This window comes from Haliaeetus albicilla, chromosome 10 (assembly GCF_947461875.1).
Source record: "Haliaeetus albicilla chromosome 10, bHalAlb1.1, whole genome shotgun sequence".
Lineage (NCBI taxonomy): Eukaryota > Metazoa > Chordata > Aves > Accipitriformes > Accipitridae > Haliaeetus > Haliaeetus albicilla.
In genome coordinates this window covers 22,632,763-22,659,802 of record NC_091492.1, presented here as the reverse complement: position 1 = coordinate 22,659,802, position 27,040 = coordinate 22,632,763, and the positions used below count along the sequence as shown (strand labels likewise).

The following is a 27,040-nucleotide window of genomic DNA, read 5'->3' as shown; positions in this document are numbered from 1 at the left end:
CTGCTCTGGCCTGGAGAGGCTCAAGGGGCTGGGGGTCGCAGGGATCAGCTGCCCTCTCCCCTCATTCAGGAGATGCTCGGTCGCAGGCAGGACAGACGGACGCATGGTGCTTGGGCAGTGCGCAGGGAGCGTGTGCCAGGCTCGGCCAGGGGGGTTGAGGCTGGGGGTGCAGAGACAGAGCAGAAAGGCATCAGCTCTCGGCATTTACAGAGGTGGCGGGTACAAGGGGACTGCAGGGCTGCGTGGGGACCAGGGAAGGGGAGAGAAGCTGCTTCCAAAGCCCTTCCTCTCCTCCTGGCAGCGCAGGGTGAGCTGAGGATGAGTGAGCGGGGTGACCATGCAGAGGGGTGAGCCGGGGAGCAGGAAGCTGTGGCATGGGCAAGAGGCGCTGTCCATCCATCTGTCACCAAGGCAGGGTGTTCCCTTCCCAGTCAAGGAAGGCTCCAGAGGTGTCCTGTGAGAGGCTGGCCAGCACCATCAGGATGCCCTGCACACTGTGCTCCACCATCAGGGGTGCCTACAGAAGAGGACAAGGCACAGCGTCACTGCTGTGTGCTGACCTGGCATGGAAATCAGCCGGGCTTGGGCAGACCGGAGGCTGCATGGCCTGGGGAGCCGCACTCACGGTGCTCATGGGAGTATTTTTCCTTACTGCCACCCCCCTGTTCTCCATTCTGGGGGGGCGGGGGGAGGGGGGGGTGGCGGACAGGGCTGGCTATCCCGTGCACTTGGCATGTTGCAGCTTGCTGCCTGCTCCCTGCCTGCTCTGCCCCAGAGGATGGTACTGGCAGCCCACAGCATCACACAACATCCCCTGCCACAAGTGCCCCTGCCCTCCCCAAGAGTTGGGGGAACAGTGGGGGTCCTGCTGACCCTCCCCTGAACAGCCCAGTACCTTCTCCGTCCCCATGTCAGTCTTCACCCAGCCAGGATGGATGGCCACGCACAAGATCCCCTTGTCTTGGAGCTCTGCAGCCATGCACCTCGTCACCATGTTCTGGGCAGCCTGGAAGAGGCACCACTGTGCCAGCATGATTCGGGGCATGGGTGGGCAGGAGGGGGGGACATTTGCCAGCCAGAAAATGGCTGTGGAGGCGGGAAATGGGACTTGGCCCTGGGGTAAAGCATCTGCACATCCTGCCTGAAAGGCTTAGTCCCAGGTGCTACTGGTCTCGCTCTCCATGCTTACGCTTGGGAGAACCAGGCAGGGGGTGGGTGGCCTGGGGGAGGTGAGTGCCTCCATGGGCTCCCCCCTCCACAGGCATGGTGCACAGCAGAGCATCCCCAGCGCCTCACCTGGCACCTCACCTTGCTGGCACGGTACGGGTACATGGGGCCTCTGGCACCCTGAGGCACAGCCCAATGGAGCCCAGTTTGGTGGAGATGTTGATGACTGCGGCCCTGCTGCAGCTCAGCCCCTCCTTCCCCACACCCTTCGCTGCCTTCTCCAGGAGTGGCAGAAATTCCTGACGCAAAGACACCGACGCTCTGTTAATACGTGACAAGCCCCGAGCTTGAGGACAGCCCTGGAGGTCTCTGTCAGACTGTGGATGAGCAGCTGGACAGACATCCCCAGCAGAAGGGCAGAGGATGGGGAGGACTCCCCAGGGAGGGGCCAGGCTCCTGCCTTTCCCTTCCCCAGGAAAGGAGCAAGCTGGCACAGCCAGCCCGGGGTGGGCAGGAGCTCCAGCTGGGGAGGAGAGAAGCATGGGAGATGCTGGGGCTGAGTTGAGCTGCCTCCCTGCTCCTCTAGGTGGGCAGAGGAGCCCCGTGGTCCTGGTCTTGCCCCCATCAGTCTGCCTCGTTTGACAGAGTGAGAATCCACCCAGCTGAGGTCACCTTTGCCATGGGGAACATCTCTCCAGGCAGGAGAAACCCAAAAGGTCCACATGTACCTTGGTAACCTGAACTGGCCTGACCACATTGGTGGCGAACGCAGAGAGCATCTCCCGCGAATCCAGAGAGCGCAGTGTGGCATGCGAGCTGACACCCGCGTTGTTGATGAGCAGGTTCAAGCCCTGGTCCTTCAGATGAGACCCCACAGCCCGCACAGCACCTCGGATGCTGGGCAAGTTCACTGCGTCTGCTAGGGCAAAAAGCAAAGTGGAGGAGAGCTCCAGCGGGTCACACAGCATCCACTGGAAAGCGTGCTGTGGCTGGAATGGCTCTCTTTAAACCAGCATTATCCAGAAAGGACCAGGTTTAGCAGGTCAGGGTGTTAAGCACATTGAAACGAGCAGCAGTTTGTCCTCACCTCTTGGCTTCACAGCCTTAGGTGAATTAAACCTTGATTCAGCTCCTTTTTGGTCATATGGAAGCTACTGGTAACAAGAACTTAGCTGTATTTGCTTTTTATATTCAGGGAATTTATGATTGCACAAGGGATGCTCGGTGCTTGCACACTGAGGCTCCCAGTTTTATTTCCACCAGGAGACAATGCAGCTAGATGGGCACATTTTAAGGATAGACACCATCTTGAGGGAAACAACCTGACTACACTCCTCAAATCCTTCTGTATTGCACAGCAGCTATGGGGGCTGTTAACATAGGGGGGACCCATTCATTTTATTGTTGAATTACACGAAGATCTTTTCTGGTTGATCTGACTGATCATTTAGAGCTATCTTTGCCTTTCTTAACAATTTGTGCTTAAATTCACCTTCCACAGCACAACTTCCCATAGCTTTGCAGCCATTTGTATGCAAAAGTCCTTCCTTTTTTCTTTTCTTTTTCTTTCAGATTTTTTTTGCTTCACATTGTTACCAATGAGGATTTGGAGCTGACAGATGAGCTGAGGTGAGTACAAGTAATAAAATATTTGGGATATAACCTGCAGTATTTGTTTGCATGCTCTGAGTCTGAACTTCCCCATCTCTACAGCATGGCTGCTCTGGCCAAACTGGGGGGGACAAGCCCTCTCAAGCAACCAGAAACAATTGAAATTGTGCTAACAGGGAAGTATTTCCAGTGCCTTTTTCTTCACTTAAATATTGGTATCTTTTGGAAAATCTGCCACGCTTTAATTGCAGGATTTTTTTTGGCTAAAGCAATAGGAATGGTATTTTTTAAGTTTGTGTTCCACATTTGGGTTTGCTTGTTAGGATGTGCATCCCCTACTGGGTGCTCACCCCACTGAAGTGGCCATTGTTGATTTAAAAGGGGTCATCTAAACACCTTCAGGATCTGAAATGGGCTGGTTAGGCCAACATTAAACTTTATATATTGCCTTTCAATATCCCAAGTACACCACCGAGCTCTTAAGAACCATGAATATTGACGCGTATAAGCATGTTGGAATGTGCCTTTCCTCCCTGCGCACATTTCTGTGCACATTTTTTGCAGGTGCTAATCTGATGAGCCTGATGGGTGGGGGGGATCGCAGAGCTAGATTTCTTTTTTGCAACACTTTGGCCCCTGAGCTGTGTTTCTGTTCTCACGCTTAGACAAGACTGACTTAGCAAAGGTTTGCAAGGCTGAAGACTCCCTTCTTGGAGTATTTTGTACACTGATGAGCAGAAGAACAATCCTTTTTCCTGATGTTTTTAACTCGCCTGGTGTCTTTATGGTGGTAAGCAAGTATTTGAGTGGCCTGGCACTTGTTACCACCTTGCCTTGTGCAGCATGGACCTTCGCAGAGGTATCATGAAAACATTTTTGGGAAATTTGATGAGATAATCTGCTGTGGAGCTGCCATACATGAGGGGATGGAGCCTTGGGATTTAAGAGGACATGCATGGCCAGCTGCAGGACATATCACAGGGTGCTTTTTAGTGACTTCTCTTTGGATAATGATCGGAGTTCAAGGCTCCATCATTCCACCACATGTAAGGGATCTTTCAGTTGCTTTGGTGAATGATTAACTGCTCTGTTTGGACTAGCTGAGTCATTGCTCCAAGGGGCCAGGCATGTTGAACCAGCACGTTTCTAGTGCTAGGCCAGCCAAATTTGCTGAAGGAACAAACTCTTGTCTCCTTGGAAGAAGTAAGAGGATAAGGATGAGAAAGAAAGAAAGAGGGAGAGAAGGAAAGGAAGCAACAGGTCTTAAGCATTTTGGAGTTAATTCATAACTTTCGTTTCTGAAAAGTGCATTCCTGTTACTGGTTTGAAGCCAACCTTTCCTGAAGATGGAGAAAGCCAGCCTGAAGCAGCTTCTCTTTTTTAAAAAAATACTTCATTGCTGTTGGATTTTTCCCACCTTTTTAGCTTATTTTGGGACTTTATTGATAATCTGGGTTTTGGGGTGTATGTATTTTAGTAAAGGCTGTTTATTTAGTGGTCAGTCCTTTGAGATGTCCCTTTTATGTTGGCCATGCTTTGGTGAGCAAAGTAAGCATGCTCTTCTATCACATACTAGGAGCTGGGGCTCACAGGTAATTTTAAAGATGCTATTGTTTATCACAGAGAAGGTGGTCTACTTTAATAATCTATTTAATAGTAAGAGAGCGATTTGCTGCCTCTTTTTGGTAAAGCCTGACCTCAGGAATGCCTTCTTTGCTAAGAAATGCTAAAAATTTACTTGAACTTTTCAAACAGCAAATAGGTAGGTAGAGACTGATATGGTCTTTGCATTGCCTTGATTCAGTTTTCTTATTATTGGCTCTAAGGAAATACTCAGAAGTATTTAGAAACTCCAGCTGCTTCCAACTTCACTCATTACAGCAATCGCAATTCTGGTACAAATGCTTCCCCAAAACACTTCTTTTGGGTTTGGATGGTTTTTTTTGACCAACTCTTCTTAAAAAAAAGTGGCTGTGAGAAGCCCCTGCTCTCTCAGAGAGCGCAGTCTGCCTCCTCAAGACACATCTGCAGGACACCACATTCCTCAGCCTGGTGCTCCTTATCTCCCCATGTTTCACCCCAATGCTGTCCACCCAGCAAACCCCCATCCCTGCTCAGCACCCTGGAATCTTCCTGCCTGCGAATACCCCAACTTTGGCAACACCAAATGCTGCCCTGGCTGCTCTCCCTTTTCTCCCCCAAGTCCCTATGCTGTCCAGGTCCATTTGCCACTTTCTCCTGCTGCTCCCCAGCACTGCTGACAAAGGCCACCAAATCTGGCCCACCTCCATGGGAGCAGGGAAAGGATGAAAGGACATCTCCCCAGTCCAGGCTGCGGACATCCCGAACTGCAGCATGCCTCTGGGTCTGAGCATCAACTTGGGATACCAACACCACCACGAGGCCAGATTTCCCATATACATCCTTTTAGAAAATTTCTTTTCTCCCTTTTTTACCTGCAGTGAAGGAAATGCCAATCATGGCCACCTTCAAGCAGACTCCAAACCAACCCTCCTACTTAGGAACCATTCAGTATGTTTGCTTGCTCTGCCCTGCCTTGCTTCGCTTTGCAAACCTGCATGTCCCAGCCCAAGGCTCAGGCAGTGTATTTAGCATCTTTGGAAACAGAGGTCATGCCTTTCCCATGAAACTTGCTCAGCTGAGGTGTCCAGACCCACCTCTGCCTGCCTCTGAAGCCAGTTTGACTGCTTCCAGCCAGTGGGCAGCTCTGCTTGGAGGGGGAAGCCTGCCCAGATGTGCACTGCTCCCTCCCCACCTGGCAGGGCTGGAGCTGCCTGGCTGCCAGTGTAAAGGGAGGCTGCCCAACGAAGCTGCCCCCGGTCCCGTCCCTGAAGCGAGCGGAGGGCTAGAAGCAATGTTGGGTGCAACGAGGAAGATATTGCTCCATACCTAGCTGGACCAGTTTGATGCTGGGGTGCTGGGCAGCTAATTCTTGCAGGGCCTGGAAATAAAGTGATGGAACAAGGGAGGAGGTTAGAAGTCACCAGTGGCACAACCAGGTCTCCCACCCCTGCTCCCAGGTCACCCCAGCAGCAGCCAGGCCAGGGTGCCTTTGCTTTTGTTGGGGAAAGTGTGTGGGGCCATTCCCCATAGATGGGGCAGGGCGGCATCCCCGCAGCCAGCAAGAGAAGGGTGCTGCTGGGCTCAAGCACTGCCCCCCGTTCTGGGTGATTCCAGCATGGAGAATGGGTTGACCAGCCATCAGCATAGCCAGGAGTGAGGGCTGAGGACATGGGCACCATGTCTGCCCCTCCAGCCTCATCCCACCTGGCTGGGTTGGGCACTGCCATAGCTGCAGGGCTGGGGAGGTTATGAGACCGCACCAGAGCACTCCTGCCCTGCTGCCGGACCACCCAGCCAGGGCGAGATCCGGCAGCAAGCTGGCAGGGCTGTGGGGACCACTAATTTCTTTCACCCGCCTGGCTCTGGATCATCCCTGAGCCCTGCACCCGCACTGACCTTCCCTCTCGGACCCCTGGGGTCACGGCAGGTGGCAAAGATGTGCTGGGGGGCCCGGGGGCTGGCGGCGAGCTGCCTCACGAGCTCCAGCCCAATGCCCCGGTTGGACCCCGTCACTAGGATGCTCCGAGCCAGCGCAGCCATCTCTGCAGCCTCCGCGCCAGGCTGTGACACACAGCAGGACTGCCGCCTGCTCGGCGTGAAGAGGAGCTGGGCACAGCCCAGGGTGTGGCTCCGGGCGCCCACGGGGACAGTGACGGTGCCAGCATCAGCCCTGGCCCCTCGCTTGCTCCAGGCAGAGCCAGGGTCCCAGGGTGGACCAAGGGCTCCCCATCATTTCAGCACATGAGGCTGCATGTCTCCTGCATTTTCACTCTTCTAAAGCCCCAGCTCCCAGAGTCCCGCAGGAGAAGGGTCATCTCTACCACAGGCTTGGAAGAGCACTTGGAAACACCACCGAGAAAAGGAAAACAGGTCCAAACCTGGCTGTGGCTGCTGATGTCCCAGTTTGGGGTGGCTGAACCCAGGGATGCTAATCCAAAGCCCAGCCTGGAAAGTGCAGAGAGGGCATTTCTAACACTGCAGGCCCAACTCACACCAATGCTTTCACCCAGAGCACCCAGGAGCCAGCAGAGAAGACCCCCAGCTCCCTGCACCTCTACCTGCCTGCTGCTGGGGCTCCATGCTCATGGCCACCACCCTCCTCCTTGCTGGAGGACAATGCTGGGTGCTTATCAGCCCAAGAGATGCCTGCAAAGCCAAGGTTCCTGCAGTCCAGGCCAGCCCGTGGGCATGGATTTTTAAGAGGCAGAAGTGAGTAAGGTGCTGAAAGAAACCAAGAGCTGCCATGTAAAAAGCCTCAGCACAAACAGAAGAATTGGGGCAACCTGAATTTAAGGTGGGGGACAAAGTAAGAGGAAAGTAGCAGGGATGGGTCCATCACATCTGGATGTGCCCAAAGGGACACATCTGTTGCCCAGCCTCGCTCAGCCTGGCAGAAGGGACAGAGCTGACTATTCCCTGAGTATTTGAGTTGTTCCAGGTCTGGCAATCACCAAAGAAATACTTAGGCCAGCAGCTGAGAGATGGTGAAGGCGTTCCAAGTTTGGAAGATGTGCTTTCAGGTGACACAGAGCATGGAGATGAGGAAGCAGTGATGTTTCCTTCCATCTTGGTGAGTAGACCATGGCCCTTATGAGAGGTAAGCGTGCTGGGTGTGAATTTGGATGGTGTTAGACTCAGACCCGCTGTAGCAGGCGTTATTGAGGGTGTAATCACCTGCACAAGCAATTGCACTGCACAGACTTGCCCACTCCTGCTGCTATCTGCAAGCAGCATCCAGAACAGAGTTCCCATTAGAAACCAACAAGACTGGAGTTTCCTCTTTTCCTTCCAGGCTCCTTGGGAAGGAGACAACAGACACAAGCAGAGAAGGCTGCAGCACAAGGAATGGTGGGAATGGCTGCAGGCCAGCACTGAGCTGGGGGAGGTTAGCAGCAAGAGACCTTTGGAAAGGGCGAACTGATGGCAACCAAGGCCAAGAAGGACAGCAGCACAGACGTGTCATGGCTCAGGAACCACAGCCTGGGGCCAGAGGGGTGCTCTGGGGAAGAGATGAGACCAAGCTATAAGATCCCAATGCTGTGGAGGCACCTGGGGACCATTCAGGTTGGAGAGGACCTGGGAGGACTCTACTCCAAGCCCCCTCAGGAGGAGCAAGGTCAGCAATGACTTCAGATCAGGCTGCCCAAGGCTTGAACCAGACCTCAAAAACCTCTAGGGACCCTGCAGTCTCCCTGGACCCCCGTTTCAATGCTTTACTGTCCTTACACTGAATTTTTTGTCAATGCGGCACCTCCCCTGTGTACGTGCTGTGCCTCTTGGCCTTGGACTGCATGCCTGTACCCCATCAGGTCTCTGACTGCATGAGCAGAGTATGTTTGCCATGTAGCAAACACCCCCCCTCCCATCTCTTAGCCATGACCTTGTCCCCTCAGACCCATCAAAGGCCTTGCAGCCATTATATCCCCCAGCAGGGAAGCCCACAGGGCTCTGGTCACCACTCCAGCAGCTCCCTCACCCACCATCTCCAGCCAGCTCCCTCCCCTCCACATCCCCTTCTTGGCCTGAGCCTTTTACAGCCCCCTGCTCCCTCCACATCAGCTGCCGAGGCCTCAGGCCCGTCTGCAGGGAGCGGGGCTGTGCCAGGTGGGCCAAGGCCTCATGGTACTGCAGTGTCATTGTGCCTATAGTGAGGAAGGGCAGTGAGGAGGGACTGGAGGGCCCTTACGGTCCCAGCCCCCTCGGTCCCCCCTCGATCCCGCCTGCCCCGCCCCGCCCCGCCCCGGAGCAGGCCTCCCATCCTAGTCCCGCAGCAGGGCTGACACTTCTAAAATGGCGGCTCCGATCCCGGCTTCAGCCGGGCCGCGTCACGTGGCCGCCGTGTCCCGTCATTGCATCAGCCGGCGGGCGGCCCACCCCCAAGGCCGGCCGAGGGGAGGGGGCGGGGCTGATCCAGAGCGACGGCCCCGGCAGCCAATCGAAAGCTGGCGCACGGCGTGGCGCCGGGGTCGGGAGGGGAGGGGCGGGGCGGGGCGGGGCGGAGCGGAACGGGCGCTGCGGTGCTGTCGGCGCTGCGGAGTGAGGGGCGGCAGCGGCCGGGGAGGTAGGGTGTGCCGGGCTTCTGCTGGGGCCTGAGGCGTTGCTGGGGGTCACCGGCCTTGGGGGATTGCCTCCACGGCCCGGCCGCCTCCTCTGGCCCGGCTGGGTCCCGCGGACCGAGGGGAGACGGCGTAGCAGGGCAGGCGGCCGGGGCGGGCAGCGGTGAGGGGCGGGAGGGTGGCGGGCCGCGGGGGGGGATGCCTGTGTGCCGGCCCTACGGCGGCTGTCCGCAGGTCTGCCGGGCACCCGCTGTGCCCTCGCCTCTCCTTGGGCTCTTGAGACCGGGTGGTGTCAGGGCAGAGGCCCTGCTCTGCCCTGGAGCCGCCGCTGCGCCGAGACCTTCCCTCCTCGAGTCCTTCCTTCCCTCCAACGACTCGCTGGCCTTGGTCGTATGAGGAGTTATCGTCCCTCTGTGCCGCAGCAGGTTGCTGGGAGCTTGGCCTTCCAGAGAACCGCATTGCGCTCCATTGGCAGGGGACAGCTTTAGGTACCCATTAGGATGTACAGGAGGTGCTCGCCGCCAAACTGTCACCTGCCTCTGGTGTGCGTATCGTGATGCCTTTTTTCTCTGGGAAGGTTTCCAGGCATCCCTGGAGTTACCCCTGCTTTGAGCGGGGGGGTGGAGGAGGTGATATTCAGAGGTCATTTCCAAACTCAGCTGTTCTATGATTCTGTGATGTAATCACCTTGAATGATTTTAGGACTTGGCAATCCCCCCTGCCCCATGTCTCCAGCAAGGCAAACACAGCCCCTTAGTAAGTTCAGTATCCAGGTGAACTTGGTATTTTAAAACCATGTGTTTTCAAGGAACACATAACTTGAGGTAGAGCTCAAGAAATCAGAGAGGTTGGGGGAGAGGAAGTTTGGGGTTGGGCCAGCACTATTTGGGGCACAGTGGTAGTTGAACTGAAGAGTCAGTGAGAGTACTTATCATTGTGGGGAGACCTTTTCAGGAGATGGAGGCAATGATCCTGATGTTATTGCTTGAGCTGACAACATGCAAGAGCCTTGTTTCTTGTTTCTTCAGACTGCACCAAGGCCTTGCCACTTTCCCTTCTGATTGCTTTGGACAGCTGTGACTTGCAGCTTCAAGATGGAAGCTACGCTAACAGCTAGCCAGATCCGGCAACGGTTTATCGACTTCTTCAAGGAAAACAAGCATACCTATGTGCACTCATCTTCTACAATCCCCCTTGATGACCCCACACTGCTCTTTGCCAATGCTGGTATGAATCAGGTAGGATTCCCACTCTGGTACTGCGGTCCTTATGAACATATCCTGTAGCAGCTGAAACCTGTGAAGCTCTTTGCAGAGCTGTTTGTGTGGAAAATTATTGTTGTTTTCTCCGTCTTCCTTCTGGTCACAAAGAGGTGGTTGGTGTGTCTGCTGGAGACTTCTCTGCTCTTGCAAAATTGGCAAGAGCACTGGAAGAGGTTCCCGTGTCTGCTGGGCTGACTGTGCAGCTACAGGAGCACTGCCAGTCTCCCTTCCTTGATCCTTTGTACCACAGCTAGGTTGTTTGGTTGGGTTTTTTTTTGTCAGCTGGGAATCTGGCTACTTTCAGTCCCTTTGGAAGTCCTGGGGTTTGGTGGGCTCCAGGAACACATGTGTGTGTGGGAGTGCTAAGTTATAGGCAGTGCTGCAGCCTCCTCACAGGCAGGAGACAGCAGGCTTGTTGTTTCTGAAAGCTGCCTCAGGTACATCCAGGCTAGCAGTATTGTGATGTAGATGACACTTACTGCCTTGCTGTTGCTTGCAACGTTTGAAAACAGGCTCTTAGTGCTTTTCTTGATTGCTCTTTTTTCTTTCCTCTCAGTTCAAACCCATCTTCCTCAATACTATTGACCCCTCGCACCCACTCGCTAAACTGAACAGAGCTACCAACACTCAGAAGTGCATTCGAGCAGGGGGCAAGCACAATGACCTGGATGACGTCGGAAAAGATGTCTACCACCACACCTTCTTTGAGATGTTGGGGTCCTGGTCCTTTGGGGATTATTTCAAGGTAAAACAGGCTAGGTATAGGTCTGAATCTCTTGCATAGTTACCTGTCTCTGTGAACTCAGCAGAGCAATTGCCAAGAGGAAAGAGAATATCTTGGCACAGAGTGGTTCCTAAGGTGCATGTGGCTCCTTTGGAATAAATGAGCTTGGAAGCTGCCCTGACCCTGTAGAATGTTTTGAGATTAATCAACTAAGGTTAAAGCTGATTATATTAACTCTGCTAGTTTGGAGTCTTCAGGCAGAGGTTTTAGTGGCTGTCCTGGAACTGTGGGGAGTTGCATATGCTGTGCAACTATGATGGACCTTCAAACAGGAGTGATCATAAAATAATGATGTCTTTTCACAAGCTTCTTGATAGGGTGGTGTTCAAAGTCAGAAAGAGTATGTTAAGAATACACAATAACAGCAGAATTAAAAGGCTTTTTGGGGACAGTGAACATGCTAAGAGTTACCTTGGCTGGATCTGGAAAGCCATCTGAGATGTTTCCTGTGCCCTGTTAACTGCCTATATTAATTTGCCTCTTTCTTACATCAAAAGTCTGAAAGTTTTTGGCTGTTTAGCTGCTGTTACCGACAGTAGCCAGTACTTTGTATGTTGAAGAGAAACTCTCTTTGCATTCACTTGCTGACCTCATCTTTCTTTCTGCAGGAACTTGCTTGTAAACTGGCACTGGACCTTCTCACCAAGGAGTTTGGCATCCCTGCTGAAAGACTCTACGTCACTTACTTTGGTGGAAATGAGGCTGCAGGACTGCAACCGGACCTGGAGTGCAAGCAGATATGGTTGAATTTGGGGTAAGGCCTTTAATTGAGGAAGGGGCATGTTTTGATGAGCAGTAGTCACTCAGAGAAAAATGGCGTGTATTATGTGGCAGAGCATATATAACAGGGGGTTTTAACAAAATTGAAGTGTCACAAAGAATGTTTGCAAGGTGGTGGGGCTGCAAAACCAAAGGGAAGTACTGGTATTAGATAGAAGATACTGAGAGCTTTTGTTTCAAAATTTGAAGTGCTCTGCTGGGTCAGATCAATGGTCTGTCCAGCCCAGTGTGCTGCCTCTGTCAGCAGTTGAGAAGATGCCATTCAAGCAAAGCAGGCACGCCTGACTGTGGCCTGCACTGTTTACATCTTCCCCTCCCAGCATCCACAGTCACTGGATTAAGTATGTTAGAGGGTCATCCATCTATTCCCCTTAGCCTCTCTTTGGGGCCCTGCTCCTTCAGAGTACATCTGATTCTGTTTTGAATCTGTTGTTTTTTTCTAAATCTCAGTCATAGTCTCCCACCCAGCCTTGTCCTCTCCAAATTGAACAGTAATACTCTTTTCTATGCTCTCTTCCTAAGGCAGCTGTTCCACCCCTAGGTAGTTTTAGTCGCCCTTGTCTATACGTTTGCTACTTCTACCTCACCTTTGAGATGAGGAAGCAAGAACCGCACTGAACACTCCAGCTGTGGGTGGGCTAAAGCTTGTTGTAACAGTGAAACAGTGCCTTTGGTTTTGTGGCTGTAGTCCCCTCTGAAATGTGCCACTGACCCCATGACACACCTCTACACTGTGGGGCCAAAGCTGCCTCGCGTGTATTAAAGTTGGAGATCCACCTGTCTTCTTGCTGGTGGCTTTGCTGAGGTGTTGTGTAGGCCTTTGCTTCCACCTGGGACAAGTTCCAGGCACCAGTGTTCACTCGATTCTCAGCAGGGATCCTGAGAACTGGGCTCTTGCATTGGTCTGTCTCAAGACTCTGACAATTCATCTGCTCATCCAGGGAATTAGAGAGCTGAGGTTTCTCTGGTATAGCCCTTAGTTTGGGGAATTCTTGCCTTGCTGTTAGTCTCTGTTGTTCAATAAGAGTTTCTTGTTACAGGCTGGCTGAGGGCAGGATTCTGCCTGGCAATATGAAGGATAACTTCTGGGAAATGGGAGACACGGGTCCCTGTGGCCCTTGCAGCGAGATCCACTATGACCGGATTGGGAACAGAGATGCTTCCCACCTGGTCAATCAGGATGACCCCAACGTCCTAGAGATCTGGAACCTGGTGTTCATACAGTTCAACAGGTGAGCAAGACCTGCTTCCCTTCCCAGGCTGCTGCAGCTCAGCATGAGGGATTGCTCAGACTGTGCACTTTTAACTGCCCCTGGCTTGCTCGCCCTTCCCTCTTGTCCAGGAGCAGTGCACTTTGTGATGCTCTGTCCCCTGACCCACCTGTACAGAAGAGGTTGGTCACACTGGCTTTTGGGACAGACTGGAAATATTTTCTCAGTTCATCTGCCAGGAGTTCAGTAGGGAATAAGTGCCATCCCACTCTGGGTCTGAGTTGTCATTGAGGGTCTTGTTAACTATACTTTATCAAAGTTGTCCTTTTTGGGGCTTGCATATGGGCCTGTGTCATAAATGTGATGGAACAAAATCTCATGGAGATGAGGAGAGAGATGGGGTTGCCCCTGCAGAGATGGGGTTGCCCCTGCAGAGCCTCCATCCATAACAGCTTATCTTTCTTTTTGTGGCTGGGCAGAGAAGCTGATGGGACACTGAAACCTCTTCCTAAGAAAAGTATTGATACTGGGATGGGCCTGGAGAGGCTGGTCTCTGTGCTGCAGAACAAGATGTCCAACTATGACACTGACCTTTTCCTTCCTTACTTTGAAGCTATCCAAAAGGTATGAATTGGGGAGTCTGGGTCTGGGCCTGACCCAGCTGCACCCATTCCCTGAATCCCTGGGGAGATGTGTGGGGCTGGTTGGAGGGTGATTATGTTTGCAGGTCACTGCTTTCCTAGCTGCTGTGAGCCCCAGGGGTTTGTACTTTGCTGGGGGCAGGGAATGCAGGCTGGCACAGTAATTGCTGCCTTGGGGCACGTTTCCAAGGAAAAACACGGGACAGTGAGCAGTGCAGCTTTCACAGGTGTTTCTGTGAACTGTCCTGATGGTGCACTCCTTGGCCCTCTCTGAGTGGTAGATGCTCTGCAGTCCCCTATGGCCAAGTGCCATCTTTTTGCTGTGTAGTAGAGAGCATGTGGTGCTGCTAACAGAGAATCAGAGTTTGTCCTTCAGTCTCCCACCTGGAACATGCTGATCTGTAGAAAATCCCCTGAGAGAGGAGGTTTTTGCCATAAACCATGACAGTCACTTGCAGAACCAGTGTACTGTTGCTGCATCTTCCTGGGTGGGGACCGCATTACCAGTGCTGGGAACTCCATGCGCAAGTCCAAGTGGGTTTTTTTGCTCCATGGAAGAGGCAGAGCTCCCTGGCTGCAGATTGAGCTGGAAAAATTGCAGGGAGAAGAGCCCAGGCTGCTGCTGCCTCTGAGGAATGAGGTGCAGAGCTCCAGAGTTGGAATTACAGGGCTGCCTTTCTTCAATGTTAAAGCCACTGGCTAGACACAGCCCATGTGTCTGTGTCTGCCTCCCTGCAGTGTGCTGGGAGCCTGGCTGTAGGGACTGTCCCATGGTGTGAGGTTTGCATGTGCAAGCACTGCTTTGTTAGAGCAGTACCTTTCCCTTGGGTATGGATAAAAAGACCCTAAAAGAGGGAAGGTGGGACCATCTCCCATGTGCCAGAATTTGAGAAGTTTCTTGGCTGGGCACCTTCTGCCAGGCCAGAGTCCTTGAGCCAGTGTGAAAAACAGATGATTTCCCTATACTCTGTCCCTCTCGTACCCTCTTCTGTCCTGGGTTCTTAATGTTGGGATAAATTGGCTCTTCTTCATTCTGGTCTTGGAGGTCCTTTGGCTCTGGAAATGCAGGCCGTGGCACCATGCAGAGCCTCACAGCTCTCCATCTTCCCTGGCTTCACCGAGTCACCTCTTTCCAAGACTAATGTGCCTCTTCTGTGGCCACGGGCAGTGGGATGGGATTGGCTTCTGAGGCACTTCCCTGTTGTTCTGCCATGTTGCCGGACCCTACTGTCTGTAATCGTCCCCTTTGCCCACTGCCTTCTCCTCTCTGCACAGGGCACAGGTGCCAGGCCGTACATGGGACAGGTTGGTGCTGAGGACGCCGACGGTATAGACATGGCCTACCGTGTGCTGGCTGACCATGCACGGACCATCACGCTGGCCCTTTCTGATGGGGGCAGACCTGACAACACTGGCAGAGGGTAAGAAGGGAGCTGCTGCAAGGCTGCTGCTCCCATTCTGTTCGGCACGGCTTCCCTGAGGGGACTGGGATCTGATGTGTCTCTGGGATGTCTTTGAATTTGTCATTAAAGCAGTGGATAGCAGAGTGTTTGCTCAGTACATTTGACACTTGAATCCCTGTAGCAAGGTCTGCCCAAAAGGCCAAGACACACAGGTCTGAGGGTTCTTGTGAGTACCAGTCCTGCTGTGTCAGCCCCCACAAAGGATCACTGTGGGCAGACAGGCACAAAACCCTGCTTGATGCAGTGCTGCTGTCAAAAAAACAATGAAGCTTTGGCTGTGGGTGCTGTGCTGTGCTGTGGGTGCTGCTGGACTTGCAGAACTGACTCTTAAGCACACAGTGAGTTTTGTTCACGGAACTGGGGCCTGGCACCTCACGTCTGGCTTGCTGCTGCTGTGAGCAGCTACTTGAGAGAAAATGTGGGGAGAGAACCCTGTGCTCTTGGTCCTGGGAGGGGGTGCTTGTGGGTGGATGCTGGTGGATTCCCTGAGAACAACTCAGAGGTGTAACATTTGCATGAGGGTCTCTGCTATTCCATAGGTATGTGCTGAGGCGGATTCTCCGGAGGGCTGTGCGCTACTCCCATGAGAAGCTCAATGCCCCCAAGGGTTTCTTTGCTACTCTGGTTGATGTGGTCGTGCAGTCACTGGTAAGTGCTTCCCCGCTCCACTGTATCTGCTGAAGACTTCCTCTGCTGAGGTGTGCAGATCTCCATGCTGTAGGACTAATCCTCTTGGGTCTGCAGGGAGATGCCTTTCCTGAGCTGAAGAAAGACCCAGATATGGTGAAGGACATTATCAATGAAGAAGAGGATCAGTTCCTGAAAACGCTCAGTAGAGGACGTCGCATCCTGGATAGGAAGATCCAGAGCCTGGGTGACAGTAAAACCATCCCTGGTAAGGCTGTGACTTCTGTCCGGGTGCACCAAAAGACATTTATTATCTGGGGCCAAGTTAGGGCTCAGCTGGGCTGGGAACTGAGGGATGGTGAAAGGTGTAGGGGAACAGAGTTGGAGTCAAAAGACCATTGGTCAGAGCTGGGCCCCATGTTTCTCCTCTGGCCTGTGTTCACTTGCTTGGGTTTCTAAGCTGCCCAGACACAATGTGATAGTGTGATCTCTGTGCTGTCAGAGAGGAGCCTTTTAGATGTTCATGTTCATCAGACCTGTTTGCTGTTGTGCTGTAGTGTAGAGCCAGTTGGAGAGCAGGGAAAGGAGCAGTGTCTCACAGAACAGGAGCGCTGACTGCTCTGCTTTTTCTCTGAAGGTGATACTGCCTGGCTGCTGTATGACACCTATGGTTTTCCTGCGGATCTCACTGGGCTGATTGCAGAGGAGAAGGGCCTTGTTGTGGACATGGAGGGCTTTGAAGAAGAGCGGAAAAATGCGCAGGTAGATAACAGCTCCAGGGGGGCCTGGTCTATGAGTGGGCAGGGAGGATTCCCTTCCTTGTAGTTTGCAGTTATGAGTCCGCTCCTTTCTTACCAGGTCTGCTCACACCCTGCATGCCCCAGTGCCCTGTGGGAAGGACCAGGGCACAGCACCGCAGTTGTGGGACACGTCTTTTCTGTGTAGCTGGAGCTGCTTTTGCTCACTAGCACTGTGAGGCCTGGGGCCTTGAGCTCAGCCTTCAGACAAGAGTTAGCAGAGTGCTGGGAGCACCTCCCCACTGTCCTGTTCTGGATAGGGAAGTTCTGGACTTCACTGTCTGATGAGCAGCGTCCAGGCAGGCCTGCAGCTTGGATGCCTCTCCCAACATGTTTGCTGCAGCAGCAGGGTGTGGTATTGACCAGGTGGCTGGGTACTTTCCTTGCCCTTTCTGGGCTCAGGTTTGCTTTGTCTGCATGCCAGTAGCACTGGAACAGCCTGCTCTAAAGCCAGAAAAGATGGGAGCATTCCAGCTGCTGGCACACAGCTTCCCAGGGCAAAGCTCTAAATCAAGGAGCTCTCAGGTGTGTGTGAGGTGTGCAACTAGGCTGGCGTGCATGGGACAGTGCTGAGGTGGGTTTTCTCAAACTTTGGTGCTTGTCATTGGCAGCTGAAATCCCAGGGCAAGGGTGCTGGAGGAGAGGACCTCCTCATGCTGGACATCTATGCCATTGAAGAGCTAAGGGCCCGAGGGCTGGAGGTGACCGATGACTCACCAAAATACAGCTACGCTTCAGATCCGAGCGGTACCTATGGTATGAAAAAATCTTCTCAGAATCATCTTTTGCTGCCAAACCTTTCCTGCCATGTACCTCAGCAACATCCCCTCTGGGCTCACCTTTTCTGGGACGTGGGGGTGGGAGTGGAAACATGTGCAGGTGAGTAGCCTGCTTGTTACAAATTGAGCTGGGAAAGAGAAGGGCAGACTTGAAGGGCTGCTATACTGTTCAGGTCTGTTGTCGCCAGCTTAAGGGGATTCCTGTTCCCTGCAACTTTGTGTCTCCACACTCCTAGGTTTGTGTTTCTCAGCTGCTCCTTTGCCAGTGCCACAGGAGACTGCAGTTTCTCCTTAGTCTGTTACAGGGTCCTTGGCTCACTTGCTCTGGCTCCTCTTGCTAATTCTTTGGTTTGGTGGAGATTCAGGAGGCCGCAAGCTCATAGCCATGTGTGCTGCTGACTTTTACTGCATAGGTGTGGAAAGAAGTGACAGTCCCTGCCTTGGAGAGCACTGAATGAAATTCCCTCTTATCCAACTAACGGTTGTTCTAGTTCTTTCTCCTCACCCCCTGCAAATGTGGTAGCTGCTGTGAGCTCCTGCAATAGCCGGGAGGTGTTGCTATGAAGTTCTGCTCCCATGTCGTGTCTACAAGGTTTTCCTATTTTACTGACACTGCCTCTTGTCCTGGTGACAGATTTTGGGAGCCTCGTGGCCACAGTGAAAGCCATCCGTAGGGAGAAGAAGTTTGTGGAGGAGGTATCCACTGGTCAGGAGTGTGGGATAGTGCTGGACCGGACCTGCTTCTACGCTGAGCAGGGTGGGCAGATCTATGACGAGGGCTACATGGTCAAGGACGACGATGGCAGGGAGGATGTAAGTGGACTTGAGAACCTTTTGCTAGACTCAGTCTGACCTGGGGCCTGGGCAGAGGAGGAGAGGGCCCAAACAAGCTCCATCCATTTCCTGTCCATGGCAGGTGTCAGGCATTGCACAGGTTTCCTTTTTCGGGTGCACCATGGCATGGATGTGCTGGAGTCTTGTTCCCCTTGCTTCTTGGGGAACTGAACTCTGCTGCAGCATCAAGCTGTCGCCAGAACATGGGTGCTTGCAGTGGTGGTGCTGGGATTGCTGTGCAGAAGGACAGTGCTTTCAAGCCGTGATGGGGAGCTGAGGTGGGGAGCTCTTTCAGCTCTGCAGTGCCCCATAACCAAGCCCCACCTTCATTCGCTTCTCTGCTTTGCAGCTCTGTGTGCTGTACCTGGGGACACTCATCTTTCTGCTATCACACATACCAGTCTGTCTCTCAGCTGAGACACTTCCACTTGCGCCTCAGACCTCTGGCTGGACAGTCTGTCTCCCCGTGGCCTCTCGCCCTACTCACTAGGTGCATTTCCCTCTTTGTGCAGAAAACAGAATTCACGGTGAAGAACGTGCAAGTCCGAGGAGGTTATGTGCTTCACATAGGAACTCTATATGGAAGCTTGAAAGTAGGAGATCAGGTCCACCTGTCTATTGATGAGGTAAGACATGGTGTAACATGTGGCCTCATCTCTTTTCTCTGGATTTTGTCTCCTTTCTTTTTATTGATGCTACTTTGGGGGCCTGGTGTTTGAGGCCTGCTCTCCCTGCAGCACACGATGCAGGCAAGCAATGTGGCCCTTCCAGTCTGGCTGATTCAAGGCCTCTTCTGCTTGGCTCCTGGCTTTCTCCTACCACGAGGTGGATAATGCCCAGCTGGCTCAGAGCCATGCTCACTGGGTTTTGTTGATCAGCAGCAGAAACACATTTTGGGTCATGACTGGGAGGTAGAACATGTATGGTGCCCCACTGCGTTTTGGATGAGAGTGGAGAGCCTGGGCTGCCTGCCCCACTCCAGATGTTGCTCCTGTGGGCTCAGCCTGCTGAGTGAGTGCTGGGTTGAGCCTAGTCGGCACAATGCATTTCCCTTCCCTATAGAGGCAGCACCTTTGGAGCAAGAGGGAAGGCTTCCATCTTGCAGTGCTTTCCCTGCTGAGGAGCAGAGATCAGTGTCTGTGACCTGGTCTGTCCCTGGCCTGTCTCCAGACAGGCCCAACAAGGGGACTGCCAGGGAAAAGCTGTGCACAAATTTGGTGGGGAGCATCCTGCTCCCTTAGCTGAGGCTCCAAGGCAGCAAGTGTGATAAGTTGTTTCTGGTCTCCTGAGCTAGTTTAGGTTTCTGTTGGAGCAGTGTGTTAACCTCCACTTCTGCTGCTAGAGGTGACCTTGGCTCCGCAGTGTGGGACCCCGTCTAACAGTGGCTTCCTCCATCAGACTAGGCGGAGGCCAGTCATGAGCAACCACACAGCCACCCACATCCTCAACTTTGCTCTGCGCTCGGTGTTGGGGGAAGCTGACCAGAGAGGGTCGCTGGTTGCACCAGACAGGCTGCGGTTTGACTTCACAGCCAAGGGAGCCTTGTCTACACAGGAAATCAAGAAAGTCGAAGGGATTGCCAACCAGATGATTGAGGAGGCAAAGGTGGGTATGTCTGCAAGGTTGGATATGCTTGGGGGGAAAAAAGTACCTTGAATCAAGCTTTTGGGTGATCTGGGATGCTGGGAGTTTGGCCCAGCGGGAGTCTTCTGAGCTGCTTATGTGGTACTATGCACAGATTTGCATCACCTCAGAGGATTTTGAGTGGGAAAACTCCATGTAGATTGCTTCGTTCATTGGTACCAAGCCCTCTCTAGGGCTGGAGTGTTTCCATGCCTGCTCTAGTGTCACATTAGCTACAAGAGCCAAGAAGTTTGGCAGAGTAGTTTTGCAGGCCTGGCTGGATTTACAGTGTACGCTCAGACGCCCCAGTGATGCGTCCTCAATGGTGAGAGAGTTGCTCTGTCTGGTCCCAGCCATGTGTCAGAACAAACCCTGGAGGACCCTGTGATTAGAAATCATTTGAATGTATGGGAACACACAGGGAGTCTGAGCAGGCAGTGGTATCAGGAATTTTGAAGATGGGGTGTCTGTCAATGACTTTGGGATTTCTGCAGCTCAACAAACCCCAGCTTAGGTGAGGCACGGAACTTCCCTTTTAGGATCTTTCAGAGGAAGTCAGGATTCCCTATGAATGCTGGCCCTTAGTCACAGCTGACAGGACCAGCTCTTACCTGCATCCCTTTCCTGTGCTCTGCAGACTGTGTACGCCAAGGACTGCCCTCTCGCAGCAGCCAAAGCTATCCAAGGACTGCGAGCAGTTTTTGACGAGACCTACCCCGATCCTGTCCGTGTGGTCTCAATTGGCATCCCCGTGGAGGAGCTGCTGGCTGACCCCTCTGGCCCCGCAGGCTCCATCACTTCTATTGAGTTCTGTGGAGGGACGTGAGTATCTGGAGAGGCTGGGAAAGGCAGCAGGGTGGCTTGAAAAGGAGTCCCTGTGGAGCCCGAGCTCTGTTGTGAGTGCCGTGGGCACAGCCAGGGCAAAGCTGGAGGTGGTGGTGATGATGTGCCTTTGCATTCCCAGTCCTGAGTCAAGCTGCGTTTAAAATAAGCCTTTGCAGGCAGGGAAACTGCCTGTATGCTCTCCCTGCCCACACACATAGTCTCTGACAGTGCTGGGAACATAGCCCTTGCCACCCTTTCCTTGCTCATTTGCTTTCAGCAGCTAGGTTGGGTTTTCTGCCTGTCCCCACACTTGTTGCATCTCCCTGGCAGGGTGGTTTTCTTGTTTCCACACTGATTTCCTGCTGAGATGAGAGGTGGACTTCTGACTCTCTCTTGTGGGTCTTTCTGGGTTCTTTTCAAAGGCACTTGCAGAACTCCAGCCATGCTGGTCCCTTTGTGATTGTTTCAGAAGAAGCAATTGCTAAAGGCATCCGGAGGATAGTTGCAGTCACCGGGGCTGAAGCTCGGAAGGTAAGGGGCGGCAGGAGGGATCCTCTGTGAAATCCCACATATTAACCCTGTGCCAAGGTTCCTTTTGTTCAAATTTGCCCAGTATCTCTGTTGGGATACTCAGCACCAGGGAGAATTGGCATGAGTGTCTGAGGGACTTGTGGAGAAGGATGCTGCTGTTAGCAAAGGCTGTGCTGGAGGCCCCTGGCTGTGCTACAGTCAGAGGAGAGAACAAGGGAAGGGAAGGGGGGAAGTCTTGGCTGTAGCTGTTGTGTTTGTGTGGCAGAAGGGCCTGGGGTGAGGTGGCTGCAGGGTTAGCTCAGGTTGCTTTGCAGAATGAGCTACAGATCTAGGCTCTCAGCAGCTGGCAAGACTGGCAGGAGAGTTGTGAAGTCTGAGAATCCAGTCCTCTGCTGCAGGAGGCAGGTGACTGGTCCTGGGCTAGCCTGGACTGGTGTTCCCTAGAGTGGGAGAAGAGGCTTTGTGAGGAGATGGCTTTCTCTTTTTGGAGGATCTTGGCATTCCTTCTGGCAAAGAAGACTCTGGAGGCCTGGGTGCCAGCATCACACCCTGGTTCTGGTCAAGTGCTGCCTGCTTTGGCTCTGCTGCTTCCCAAGGAGTTACTGAACTCCATCCTGGGGCTGCAGCATTCCTCACCCCTTCTCATGGTGGTGGCCAAGAGCCCAGCATGCTAAATCTCCCTGCCTGAGTTAACGCAGATTGTATTCTGATAGGCCCTCAGGAAAGTTGACAGCCTCAAGAAACTGTTGTCAGCCCTGGAGGCCAAGGTGAAGGTCCAGACAGCTCCCAACAAGGATGTGCAGAAGGAGATCACGGATCTCAGTGAGGTGAGGATGGTAGCAGTGCTCTGCCTTCCCAAAGTGAATGGGACCTTGATTGCCAGCACCGGGTGGTATTAATGAGGCCCCAGTTCAGCTTCCTGCTCCTGTCCGAACAGCCCTGTGTCCTGTGGGTCCTGCAGCGAGCACCTCATGCCTGGGGCTGTCGGGCACTGGGAGAGGAGGGGAGCTTGCTGGGCGCTGCCAGTTGAGGCACTTAAGGTTCACGAGTGTGGTGCAGCATCTCCTGCCTCCTGCTGTGGTCACTGGTGCCTTTAACCCTCTCCATCTACTCCTCTCTTGCAGACACTGGCTACTGCTGTTATCCCGCAGTGGCAGAAAGATGAACTGAGAGAGGCTGTTAAAGCACTAAAGAAAGTTATGGATGACCTGGACCGAGCAAGCAAAGCCGACATCCAGAAACGAGTGAGCCCTGGGTGGGAATAAAGGACAGTGTGGGAGGGCTGCAGGGGGGCTCCCTTGGGAGGCTCCACTTGTGTCCAGTGTGGAAGGGAGATGAGCTGAGGGGGTGCCCCTCATGCTGTTCAGCTTTTCAACCTCTCCTGCTCCCTCCCAGGGCATGGCTACCTCCACGCCTGTTCCCTGGGTTGAAACGCTGGCAGCGTGTCTTGGAAGTGGGGGTGCTTCTGCCTTAATGGTGCCTCTGGGTGCAGGCTTCTTCCTCCTGGATGCCATTGGATTTTACTGGAGGAGGAATCACACACAGCACTCCTGCTGCTTTGCAGGCCACACACCTGCCTGCCAACATGTTTTGTTCCTGGCTCCGCAGCATGAGGCTGCTCCTGGCTGGGCTATGGGTGTGTTGGGGCACCTTGCGGGCCTCTGTAGCTGCAGGGAAGTTCTTCCGAGGTGGTTCTTGCATCCATATGCAATGTGTGTGCTCTGGCATCTGGCCACTGTTGTCCTCAGGTGCTGGAGAAGACCAAGCAAGTCATTGAGAGTCACCCTAACCAGCCATTGGTCATCATGGAAATGGAAAATGGAGCCTCAGCAAAGGTATGGGAAGGTCCTCAAGAACCTTCCTTGTGCCTGAGGAGCAGCTGGGTGGTCTGTGTTCACTTGGGGAGGTGGTGCTGTGTTACAGGGCTGTCTCTTTTGCCACCTGCCAGCCCTGAGTAGCAGCTAGTGAAGAGGGGGAGGACCACTGGCACACTCTGCATCCCACCGCCTGGACTAACAGATGGGTTTGCAGGGGTGGGTGGGGTCTTGACCATTTGCTGAGCTTCCAGACCTGGCAGTGGATAGGGACCCCAGTAGGAATCACTTTGTGTCCCAGGTAAGGCTCATCCAGCAGCAGTCATGACACTAAAATGCAGACTTAAGGAACTCTGAACAGTAGCTCTGCCAAGCTATGGTAGTCATGATGCTTGTGGCCATGGCAGATCAGCTCTGGCAACAGTGTCCTGGGCTGAGTGTGTGGCCAGGGCCAGGCCAGAGAGCTGCTCCCCAGCTCCTGGGCGCAGTCTGCTGCAGCATGGTTCAAGTTCTTCTCTGGCCAGGGCTGAAACTGCTCCTTCCCTCCTCCACTCATGAGTTAAGTTTCTTTCCGAGCAATTTCTGTTGTGAATAAAAGCTCCCTTGTGCGTGCTGTGCCGCAGTGCTGAGCCCAGCAAGTGCCAGGAGTGCGGGCTGATCATGCCTTGAGGTTGGACCACTCTGATTTCAATGCCCTATTTAAATTTCCGCTCTGGGAGTCTCGGAGCTGATCCTGCTTACAGATGCCTGCTCATTCTATGTGGCCATCTCCATTGCCACGATGCCAGCGCTCCTGCTTACAGTGGGTGCCAACGCAGCATTCTCCCTGGTGGAAGGCTGCATCCCAGGGGATGGCAGTGCCAGCAGCCTGGGGAGCTGCGTATTCCCTATGCAGCTAGAGCAGCATGGCTTTGCTCACTGGAGGGCCAGCTCCCAGAGCTCTGTGCTGTATCGTGCTGTCTGTGAGCAAAGGATGACTGTCTCCTTGGGAATAATGGGATGCATGGCAGTCTCCCTGGTTTCTCCAGCATGCCTGCTGTGTCTGATAACCCTTGCAGCTTCTCGCTGCATTTGAGTCCTGACTTGCTGCATAACAGCTGCTCCCTCCTGCTGGGAGCTCACAGCGCGGGACAGAGCATTTTCCCCTCCAGCCAGTACACTGAGGTAAAGGTTCACTTGCTTTGGGGCTAATTCTGCCAGTTCCTGGATAACTGAAGGTGGGGAAATAACAGCAGCTCCTCACTCCTGCCTCCTTGCAGCCGTGAGGGGGACACGGCCAGGGCTTGTGTCCCCTGCCAAGGCTTCTGCACAGCTGGGAATGTGAATATTGCTCGTGTTTGGGAGGAGGTGTGCTGCAGGGTGCTGCCGGCTGGTTTAATGCAAGCCCAGATCCCCGAGGTCTCTGTGGGTGCCGCAGGGGCTGGAGTGGGGCTAGTTGTGAGTGCGGGGAGGGTGTGCTGCAGTGACTTTGTCCTTCTACAGGCCCTGAACGAATCTCTAAAGCTCTTCAAGACTTACTCCCCCCAGACCGCCACCATGCTTTTCACTGTAGATAATGAAGCTGGCAGAATCACTTGCCTGTGTCAGGTACCCCAGGTAAGGCTGAGACTCTGCATCTGCCTTTCTCTGAGCATTGGTGGAGGATCTGCAGCCTCCAGGCAATAACCTACACAGCCAAAACTCTTTTGGGTTGGCAAGAGCTGTGACTCTTGTGCTTCAGGTTATCATCAGGCTGCAGGCCAGGGGGGGAAGAGGTGTTGTGCTCTCTGGCCGGGAAGGGGTTAGAGCCAGGACTTAATGCAGTTGTAGGCATGGGGCAGGCAGGCTGCTCCTGGATTGCTGGCCTGGCTCTTCTCCAGGAGATGCCCCTGGAAGAGCTTTGTCCTGTTGTACTGTGCTTGTGGACCCTCTTCCCTTGCTGCCGACTGGACTGAGGTCGAGCTGCCTCTTTCTTTGTTTCTTTTCCCGCTCAGGAGACCGCAAATAAGGGCCTGAAGGCCAGCCAGTGGGTGCAAGAGGTGTCTGGCTTGATGGATGGCAAAGGCGGGGGGAAGGACGTCTCCGCGCAGGCGACGGGCAAGAACGTAGGCTGCCTGCAGGAGGCCCTGAAACTGGCCACGGACTTTGCCAGGCTCCGGCTGGGGGAGCTGAAAAACTGACGATGGGTGGTGGTGGGGTCACCGGCACCCCTCTGCCCTCCTGCCCATCCCCTGCCTGCTGCTGAGCCGCCACCCGCGTTTCCTATGAATAAAAGCTGCCTGTCCCGCCCGCTGCCGCCTCGGCTCTGCTTACGGGGGCGGGCCGGGCCGGGCTCCTCCTCCGCCTGCCTGCCGCCCTGCCTGTTTTCTCCACCGACCATGCCGCTGGATCACCGCCGCTTGCGGGGCCCGGAGGAGTCGCAGCCGCCGGAGCTGTGGGCAGCGGGAACCGGGGCAGTGCCGGAGAAGGAAGAGGAGGAGGATGCGGCTCCGCAGGACCCCTGCGCCCTGCGGCCCCTCTTCGCCCGGGCCGGGCTGCTGAGCCAGGCGGAGGGCTCGGCCTACGTGGAGCTGGGCGGCGGAACCAAGGTCCTCTGCGCCGCATGGGGCCCGCGGGAAGCGGCCGAGCCCGGCTCGGCGGCGACGGCGGCGGTGGGAGGGGGGCGGCTGCTCTGCGAGTTCTACCGGGCCCCCTTCGCCGGGCGCGGGGCGCGGCGGAGGCCGGGCTCGGCGGCGGAACGGGACGCGGAACGAGAAGCGGCGGCGGCTCTGCGGGAAGCGCTGGAGCCGGCCGTGCGGTTGGCTCGTTACCCGCGGGCTCGCCTGGCCGTCAGCGCCTTGCTGCTGCAGGACGGTGGTTCCGCCTTGGCCGCTGCCATCAGCGCCGCTGCCTTGGCCCTGGCTGATGCTGGCGTGGAGATGTACGACTTGGTGGTGGGTTGCGCCTTGTGCCGGTCCCCCGGTCCCGCAGCTGCGTGGATGCTGCAGCCCGGGGAACCCGAAGAGCGTCGTGCCGTCGCCCGGCTCACCGTGGCTCTGCTGCCTGCTCTCAACCAGGTGTCGGCGGTGCTGGGCGGCGGGCAGGGCAGCCCTCCCGATGACTGGGCGCAGGCGCTGCGCCTCGGCCTCGATGGCTGCCATCGTCTCTACCCTGTGCTGCGGCAGAGCCTGCTGCGGGCCTCCCGCCGCCGCAATGCCGCTGCTGCCGCCACCGCCACCACTGCCTGAGCGCCGACGATGCCCGGGTGGCCCCTCTCTGGGGATGGGGTTGTCTCCCAGAGCTGCTCTCGGTGCTGCCAGAGACCCTGGAGCCTGCCTGATGCACGCTTCACGCTCCCAGAGAGCCCCTGAGCCAGCCCTTGAGCTGCCAGAGACCCTGGAGCCTGCCTGATCCACACTTCACGCTCCCAGAGAGCCCCTGAAGCCAGCCTGAGCCAGCCTTCAAGCTCCCAGAGACCCCCCGGAGCCAGCCTGAGCCAGCTTTCAAGCTCCCAGAGACCCCCCCAGAGATGCCCACACAGTTGGAGGCCCAAGAAACCTGCCCGAGGACACTGGAGCCTGCCTCCCCACCACTACCAGAGAGCCCCCACACTGCCCAAGCACCCCGGAGCCTGCCTGAGGAGCCCCTGTGTCACAGGAGACAGCTCCCATGTGGCCCTGCAGGACCCAAGCAGCCCCACGCACTGCCAGAGCCCCCCAAGAACAGCCTCCACCCTGCCTCAGCTGCCAGAACCTGCCTGCACAGCCCCACACAGCTGGACCCTGCCTGAGACCTCCCTCCAAGCAGCTTGCCTGCACTTGGGGGACCCCACACCCCACCCCGGGGTGGCCCCAGCACCAGGGCTGAGACCTCCACACTGGGCTGCCCACCACGACCATCCATGCAGGCAGGGTCCAGGCAGCACCAGGCAGGAACCACATCATGGCACAGACTGTGCAGCCCTTGGGACTCCTGCCCAGGCAGTGCTTCGGGGTGGCAGAGATATGTTTTGTTGGGGTTTTTTTATAATAAATCAGGTTTTTCTGGTGCCTTCTGCCTGCATGGCTCTGCTGGGGCCTCTGCCAGCTGTGGGCAGAGGTGGAAGGATGCACTTGTGACTGGCTGCCAGGCATCGAGGTCACCCCCCTCTGCTCCTGCTGTCCTTCCTCAAGGGGTGCAGAGGGAGCTGGGTG

At 54.8% G+C, this 27,040-nt stretch overlaps 3 protein-coding genes across 3 annotated transcripts; 2 read left to right on the top strand and 1 right to left on the bottom strand.

Moving 5' to 3' along the window:
• Window positions 1–403: 403 nt before the first annotated feature.
• LOC138687101 (C-signal-like) lies at window positions 404–6,402 on the bottom strand. Its single transcript, XM_069793073.1, is given in 7 exon segments — window positions 404–517; window positions 896–1,006; window positions 1,309–1,337; window positions 1,340–1,466; window positions 1,896–2,083; window positions 5,689–5,740; window positions 6,259–6,402. Coding segments are annotated over 7 exon segments (765 nt in total).
• A 2,434-nt stretch (window positions 6,403–8,836) lies between these two features.
• On the top strand, window positions 8,837–25,157 carry AARS1 (alanyl-tRNA synthetase 1). Its single transcript, XM_069793881.1, has 21 exons — window positions 8,837–8,923; window positions 9,947–10,156; window positions 10,737–10,925; window positions 11,573–11,718; window positions 12,785–12,976; window positions 13,435–13,579; window positions 14,872–15,017; window positions 15,599–15,707; window positions 15,804–15,954; window positions 16,324–16,448; window positions 17,095–17,239; window positions 17,897–18,075; window positions 18,609–18,722; window positions 19,495–19,701; window positions 20,357–20,541; window positions 20,967–21,075; window positions 21,789–21,902; window positions 22,200–22,319; window positions 22,824–22,910; window positions 24,372–24,485; window positions 24,863–25,157. Exons 2-21 carry the CDS (start codon window positions 10,013–10,015, stop codon window positions 25,046–25,048), a joined length of 2,907 nt encoding a protein of 968 aa, XP_069649982.1. The 5' UTR covers window positions 8,837–8,923; window positions 9,947–10,012; the 3' UTR covers window positions 25,049–25,157.
• Window positions 25,133–26,896, top strand: EXOSC6 (exosome component 6). Its single transcript, XM_069793884.1, has one exon. The coding sequence runs from the start codon at window positions 25,133–25,135 to the stop codon at window positions 26,093–26,095; it is 963 nt and encodes a 320-aa protein (XP_069649985.1). The 3' UTR covers window positions 26,096–26,896.
• The last annotated feature ends 144 nt before the right edge of the window (window positions 26,897–27,040 follow it).

Bases quoted from the DNA above. Each gene is read 5' to 3' on its own strand.
- AARS1 (XM_069793881.1), top strand. From the start codon at position 10,013: ATGGAAGCTACGCTAACAGCTAGCCAGATCCGGCAACGGTTTATCGAC. The intron at 15,708-15,803 runs GTAAGTGCTTCC...TTGGGTCTGCAG, and splicing joins ATGTGGTCGTGCAGTCACTG to GGAGATGCCTTTCCTGAGCT. The intron at 16,449-17,094 runs GTAGATAACAGC...TGTCATTGGCAG, and splicing joins AAGAGCGGAAAAATGCGCAG to CTGAAATCCCAGGGCAAGGG.
- EXOSC6 (XM_069793884.1), top strand. From the start codon at position 25,133: ATGAATAAAAGCTGCCTGTCCCGCCCGCTGCCGCCTCGGCTCTGCTTA.